This window comes from Sinocyclocheilus rhinocerous, unplaced genomic scaffold (assembly GCF_001515625.1).
Source record: "Sinocyclocheilus rhinocerous isolate Xijiao unplaced genomic scaffold, SAMN03320098_v1.1 scaffold8, whole genome shotgun sequence".
NCBI lineage: Eukaryota > Metazoa > Chordata > Actinopteri > Cypriniformes > Cyprinidae > Sinocyclocheilus > Sinocyclocheilus rhinocerous.
This window is the reverse complement of record NW_015666800.1, coordinates 162,183-170,192: the sequence shown is the minus strand read 5'-3', so window position 1 is coordinate 170,192 and position 8,010 is coordinate 162,183. Positions and strand designations below refer to the sequence as shown.

At 35.7% G+C, this 8,010-nt stretch overlaps 1 protein-coding gene across 1 annotated transcript in view; it reads left to right on the top strand.

Moving 5' to 3' along the window:
* LOC107733188 (alpha-(1,6)-fucosyltransferase-like) overlaps nucleotides 1-8,010 on the top strand; it is a 30,928-nt gene that overhangs the window by 16,518 nt on the left and 6,400 nt on the right. The window contains exons 3-5 of the mRNA XM_016544735.1: nucleotides 1,266-1,428; nucleotides 2,876-2,990; nucleotides 5,984-6,221. Of these exons, the coding sequence (XP_016400221.1) occupies nucleotides 1,266-1,428; nucleotides 2,876-2,990; nucleotides 5,984-6,221 (516 nt within the window). The remainder of the gene's footprint in view (nucleotides 1-1,265; nucleotides 1,429-2,875; nucleotides 2,991-5,983; nucleotides 6,222-8,010) is intronic.

Genomic DNA, 8,010 nt, shown 5'->3' with positions numbered 1-8,010 from the left:
ATAATCCTTTCTGGATTACAATCCGCCATCAAATTGATTCATTTAATTATTCTGGCTGCTGTGAGAAAAGGCTATAAACGATCCTCCACCTGCAGGATCCTCACATGCGATAGCCTAGTAGCCGGGACAACTTCTTTGTGTTTACAGGCGTGACGTAATGACACAGTGCCATGCTAGAATTTCCCACGAAAACCTACTAGCACTCAAATTAGAAGACATTATTATAAGCTAACCATTGTGAATCGGGCTAAAGTAAGGCGATAGTTTTGAACACTGGCTGGTTATGTACTTACTCAAATATTGATTTTGGATCATTTTTAACCAAAAAAAGTTAAGGACTGCAGCTTTAAGTAAAGATCATGTTCCATGAAGATATTTTGTAAATTTCCTACTGTACATATAATTTTCACTGTATATTTTCATCTGAACAAGTAAGTAACAAGTCTGCCACGTTTGTTCTGACCAACTGAGGATAAAAGCATTACAATAAATCGTGCTACCAATGGTAATTAAATCTAACGATCGATTAGCTCATATCACATCAAACTGTGCAAATGATTATTGTTATACTTTATTCTCAGATTATTAATGTTAACATCAGCATTGCGTGACTATGAGTATAGTGTGTATAAGATTTCAATTTCTGTACAGTCTAATCTCTAATTGTCATACCATTTGAATTTCATACCAAGAAATTATTTTAACCCAAAAAGCAAATTATGCTCCCTTCGAACTGGTTTTCTTTAAAATACAAATCTTTGTAATCCCAGGCTATCTGTAATCAGAAGCACATTTATAACTGGAATATACTTTAATTTCATTCACATGTGTTTCAAATAATCCTTTCTGGATTACAATCCGCCATCAAAATGATACATTATTCTGGCTGCTGTGAGAAAAGGATATAAACGATCGGCCACCTGACTTTATTTGGACAACTTTAAAGGCGATTTTCTCAGTATTTTGATTTTTTTGCACCCTCAGATTCCAGATTTTCAAATAGTTGTATCTCGGCCAAAAACAAACCATATATCAATGGAAAGCTTATTTATTCAGCTTTCAGATGATGTATAAATCTCAATTTCGAAAAATTGACCCTTATGACTGGTTTTGTGGTCCAGGGTCACAATTGACCAATGCCAATAATCACAAAATGAACAGATGTTGGCTGATTAGAATACCAGACTGATTCATATTGGTCTTTCCTCTCAGTAGTAACCACTGGCATTGAAATAATATGAACGTTTGTTTGTATGTGTATGCAGGCCCAGGAAAGGACCAGGAGGAGCTAAGGAGGAAGGTGGAGAACGGCGTGAGGGAACTGTGGTATTTCGTACGCAGTGAGTTGAAGAAACTAGCACTGGTGGAGACTGGAGCGTTACAGAAACATGTGGACACACTCCTGCAGGACCTTGGACACCAGCAGAGGTTATAACACACATCCAGTATATGTAAACATCAGCAATTCACTCATATAGACATTTTGGCCGATACAGCAGATCGGTCTGCATTATACTGTAAATCCACACTTCCTTTCAAATGTTTGAGGTGGTAAGATCTTTCTATTTTAATATATATATATATTTTTTTTTTTAATGTATTCTTGTGATGCAAAGATTAATTTTCAGCAGCCATTACTCCAGTCTTCAGTGTTATATCCTTCAGAAATCAGTCTAATATGCTGATTTGCTGATGAAAAATAATTTCTTATTATTAGCAATGTTGAAAACAGTTATGCTGCTTAATATTTTTATGAAAACCGTCATTTTATTTCAGTATTTTTTGATGAATAGAAAGTTCAAAAGAACAGCATTTGTTAGAAATATAAACAATTTGTAACATTATAAAGGTTTTTACTGCCCCTGCTAAATGAAGTATCAATTTCTTAATAAAAAGTATTAATTGTTTAAAGAAAAAAAACTTTTAAATGGTAAATGTGTAAATGCATTTCCAATTAAATATATGCTCACACCAGTATGAGAAATTAACCTTATTTATTTATATTTGCTCTGTGTAATAGATTTTTAAGACTTTTTTTCCTTTTTAATGTCATATTTTTTTCTAAACATAAAACACAGCATTCTGTCCATTTATGATAAATACCTCAACTGAATCGATTAAAATTTCCCAGTCTAAACCATTATGGTTGTAAATTATTAAATCAAATCAAATCAACATCAAATACAACAGTAGATGTAAATATAGATAGATAGATAGATAGATAGATAGATCATAATATAATAATATAGGATACATGTGAAATGATTAGCTGGTCCCCATACAACTTTCATCAAATCTTTATTACACCAATAACTGAAATTCACTTCAGGGGCTTTCCCCCCATGTTTTCAATATCTAAGGCCTCAAAACATTTTGTTGTACAATAGAAGACATGAATAACAGTTTAATACTTTTGAATCCCAGCATAGAGGAGAAATACATATCCATAATGCACATATATGCAGACTTTGCATCCTTTTTTTGTGCAAGCTCTATTTCACTTGTCCTAATCATGTGCTACATTTTAATAAAGTGGAAAAATCCTATCCATCTCTAATCTCTTTCTAAACAGCTGTAATCTCATGGCGCTGTAATACCATTGCTGAGGTTTAATGAGTGTGTATGTTTAGATCAGTGCGTTTGCTCGCACTTCAGAAAAAAGACGTCCATGTAATGCTGAAAAGCCGACAAAGTAATTACTAGAGCAGTTTTAATTGTATTGTGGATGATTAGCAGTGCATAGGCCAGGCTGACTTTAGTTTGTGACTGTAAAACTAATTTAATATTATTTCTTTACAAAATGTTCTGTAATTAGCCATAATCAATTGGCTTAATTAGCAGCTGTGTTTTACAGTGGTCTTTATGCAATCTTTAGGTCCATCATGACAGACTTGTATCATCTGAGCCAGGCGGACGGTGCTGGAGACTGGAGAGAGAAGGAAGCTAAAGAACTGTCCGACCTAGTACAGAACAGAATCACATACTTACAGGTACACCACATATACACACATTTGTTTTTTCCTTTTTTTTCTGTCTTTCTTTCTTTCTTTAGGAAGGTTTTATTATGACATTTTCATTCATTTGACCCCTGACGTGGTTGAGATTTTGATTCAACGCTGTAACTCAAATCTTTTGAATCATGTTGACTAAAAAGATTAATTCAGATTTGTGAACTGATTCACTCAGTGTACCTTATATAATTATGCCTGTTGGTGGTTATAAGTGAGTCTTTTTCTGTCATGAATGAGTCACTGAATCATTTGCTCAACCAATTCATTACAAAACAAGTATTATTTTATGTTAAAACTTGTGTGTTGAAACTCTAATAAGAGGCTCTTGAAAGAGTGTTTAATTTAATGTAATAAAAGTGCTACTCTGAGACTCCAACTGTTATTTGCTCATGTCTTTAAGGGCAGGAAAGCAGTCTAATTTTTTAAAAGGAAGATACTTCAGTGAACAAAAATGTGAGTTAGTGTGTGGAAATGATCTGTTCATGTAAAAGATGCAAAAACAGTGATTTGTTCATAACCATTGGATGCTATTTTTAATTTGAAAGGAACGAAATAGAGGCTATGAGGGATGGAAGTACACAACAGTATGACATATTCAATGGACTCTACTTCTATCCCAAAATAGATCCAAACTTTCAAGATTGGGCTGGATCAAATGTAAAAAAGTGAGAAATTTCCATTGAACAACCTATATTGCATGGCTCATATGAATGTTGGGGTCCCCCTCCATATCTAAAGCGTTTGGCACTACTTCCAACCCTCACAGCCTCAGTTTTGACTGCATATTTTGTTTGTTTTTCAAATTCGGTTGTGAATACAGTCTATGGCTGAACAAGATCACATTCATTCACCCTCCTCCTTCCCTCTCCCCGTATATCAATGAGAGGGGTGATTATATTGCAGTTGGCGGGACAGCAGTATTTTGTCCCTCTCTCTGAGATGGGATGGGGCGGTTGTTTGCGCTGACTCCACACTGGAGACTAAACTGACATTCAGCTGCAACACAATGCAGTGCCTCGCACAAGCACACAGGCTGAAACCAGCAGAGCTCAGCTTGATTTTGTGTGTTTAACCTGTAGCCTGAACTTCTCCAGCTGAAAGACTTCAGACCACAGACACATGCTGAAGTTACGGTTTGAATGTCAACAGCACATTGAGGCATTAGACAACTGATGCTTTTACCTGATAATCTCCATATTTATAACTGCATATTTGTGATAGATTTATCTTTAAGTTTCATAAAGCAGTGGTATGAAAGGGGTCGCATGTCTGCAATTCCAAGTGCAAATAATAAAATATGGCTTTATAATAGGAGAACAAAATAAATAGGCTTATCTTTTTAATTAATAGGCTTAGTTATTAATAGGCTTTCAATGTCATTTACTTTAAAGCTCAAGGCCATACGTCCAATCAAACTCTACAGTAGGTGCAAATTCATTTTTCATTCAAGTCATTTAGCAGAAGCTAGCTAAATGGCAAAATGGAAATTTCTCATTCACAAAAACATTATTATTATGAAATAATCAAAATTAAATTGTCTGTTTATTTACTGTACTTAGTCATGTAATACAGAAAATTAAATTTTTTTCCAATTTATCATATATACACTGCCGTTCAAAAGTTTGGGGTCTGTAAGTTACAGTCAGGATTCCTGCTCAGTATGGAAAAGTATGGAATTAAATTTTTGTAATTTCCAGGTCTGGATAAGTATGGAAAAATGTTTGTTCAAGCAGAGTGTTTTTTAATGAAAAGTGTGAAAACATATCAAACATAATATTACATTTTCAGCTAAGGAAAGTTATTTTAAATTGTAATTATATTTCACAATATCACTGTTATTATTGTATTTTTAATCACCTTGGTGAGCATAAGAATATATACACTGTGTGTGTGTGTGTGTGTGTGACAGTGTGTGTATATATATATGTATATATATCCTCCTATTAAATGTTTTGAATGTCATCAAATGTAAATCATTGTTATTATGGCCATTTTTATTAATACTAATGATAATGCTGCATGAAACCAGTGTAATATGGGTCAAAAGAAGCCCATTTCTGGTTTGATATTGATGATGGTTAAGTATTTGGCCTTTTTATATTGTATTATAACCTACTCATTTGGCCTAGGGGAAAACTTTTGTGCTACTAGTACTATGTTAACTTTGACTAATAGCTTTGTGTCAGTGCTCTCCATCAGAGAGACATGTTAGAGCGGTAATGAGAGCTGGAGTGTGATTAAAGTGATGGAGTGTATTTTACTTTGTGTGTGAGAGACAGACAGGTTGATAACAAAGAAGCTGTGTCTCTTGTGAGAAATGACAGTTCTCTGTCTGTCTCACTACACTGCTGTCATCCATCTCTTATCTACAGTGCTCTCTCTCTCTCTCTCTCTCTCTTGCTCCTTTCTTTCGCTATACTCCAGTCATTCGCCTCTCTATTGTCTTAGTATGAGAGAAACAGCGATAGATGGAGGGACCATTTTCCGTCCTGTTTGTTTCGTCTTCTTTCATCTAGCCAAGATCATTCAGACATGATATTATTCTGGTGTCAGAGCCAAATGTATCATTTCCTCCTGCACATACTAAAAATATTTTCATGCATGAGATGATTGGAGAGTTTCAAAAACCTTGACAAATCTGCTTCTTTATGTTTTTTGTTTTTTTTGTATTCTATCACGTTTTTATCTTACTGATATTCTTGAAAGATGTATTATACAAATGTCTTGAACAGCACGGTACAGAAGTCACACTTCAGCTGTCAAATACAAATGTCTGTGGTGTTTTTGACATCTAGCAGATCAAGGAACCTGCTGGACCATAAAAATGCCATATACAGCAGCCTCAAGCTGTATTTCTACTCATGTAATGGAATTCAGATGTTTGTTTTAAATGTGATTTCTTTGTCTAAACGTGTCCACTGTATGTGTAGAAATCTCTTCAGTCATCTCTCTCTACTGATCTGTATCTGCAGAACCCTCAGGACTGCAGCAAGGCTCGCAAGCTGGTGTGTAACATCAATAAGGGTTGTGGTTACGGCTGCCAGCTGCATCATGTGGTCTACTGCTTCATGATTGCCTATGGCACACAGCGCACCATCATACTGGAGTCGCAGAACTGGCGCTACGCCACCGGTGGATGGGAGACTGTCTTTAAACCCGTTAGCGAGACTTGCACTGACCGCACGGGGGCCTCCACTGGACACTGGTCTGGTCAGTAACACACATGCCCCTCAAATTAGACACAACACATAACAACACGTAACATAAAAGGTTAAAAAATGCGACTAAACTAAATCACGCCTCAAGGATTATTATAATGATTACTTATTAAAGAGGTCATATTCTACATTTTAGAATTACACTACCAGTGAAAATTTGGGGATTATTAAGGTTTTTGAAAGAAGTCATTAATGCTCCCCAAGGATGTTTATTTGATCAAAAATATGGTAAAACAGTATTATTGTGAAATGAACGAAACTTCAATAGAGGTTTGTGCTCTCTCATCCTTTAATAACAGATTTTTGCAAAGCCTAGATAATAGAGTCAATACTATATATTTTATTGTTCATACTCATTTCCCATATTTTAATATTCAGATTGCCTTTGCCATCATCTAATGTTCTCTTAATCTTTAAAAACACTAATAATTTAATAGCACTATTAAATGTAATCTTTACTGAATATCCATTTTTCATAGTGTACATTGTAATATTGATTTGATTTGTAATATTGCTTGAATGATTGAATTGATTGTAGTTCTAAGTGTTTATAATAGTGTAAAGTTTTATTATCAGTCATTTATTGGTTATTGACCATAACAAAAAGCATATAGTCAGCTAATCAGTATTGACAGAATTTTGAAATTAGTGCATCCTTAAAGGCAAAGTAAGTGATTTTTCAAAAACACTTTAGAAAACTGTTTCGGGCCGATAACATTGGTTTTGCTTTGTTTCACAGAACTAATCGTTGCCTGGGTTGCGTACGTATATGTGGGGCGGAGCTATCAAAATAGGGGCAAGACCCTTTTGGGGTAGGGGCGTGTTTGTTTTGGTGATTTCAAATATCAACATTGGCTACCAGAAATCCCTTACTCTGCCTTTAATTACATTCAGTCCACACTGAAATTCCATATGTTTTGTTTTTTTTACATTTATTTAATAATGGACGTTTTTAAAACGTTCATTTGGAAAGCATACTAATGGTCTTTTTTTATATACACTGACCCGCTGTAAGAGTCTGTCAAATAGGCTAAACCCAGCATTCAGGGGAATCTCTCTACAGCTGGAGTGAACCTGCTGTGCTCTTAAAAGCAAAGCAGAGGGGAAGGAGAGACTGCCTTTAAAACATGAAAGAAATTACCTCAAAACAAAGCAGCGATTTCCCATCACTCTTTCCTCCCAGAGGACACAATCTCTCTTAGTTCGCCCTAAAGCCTGAGTTTCTGCACTCCACGGACCAGCGAGATTGACAGAGATGGAGACTGAGCAAGCGAGTTATATTAAACATGCTATTCCAACTCATTCCATTACATTTATGCATTTGCCAGGCACTTTTATCCAAAGCGACTTACAATGTTCAAGTATTGAGCTCGAAGTGGGCCGGGACTCACTGCTTTTCACATTCCCTGGGAATTGAACCCGTGACCTCGGTATTGCTAGCGCAATGCCATCAGTTTTCACACATTAGCATTAACATCTTGGATTCTCTTAATATACGCACATACTGGCGGTGCCCAAATGAATTCAGCCTAATTGTAGTCAAGCTTTCGAGAGATGGTTCTCAATAATGTACATAACATAACCCTGTTAAAGCCTCTAGTTATGACACGCACCGGGTCAAAGGGCAGGCCAAATCCTTCAGGATAATCCTGCTGGCGTTTAGAGAAAATACCCCCAGCAACAGGCACACCCAAACACACGCAGCATTAAAATGAATCAGTGTTGCTTCAGCGGTACACACGCACAGACAGCATGAATTAAAAAATAATAAAGAAGCCACC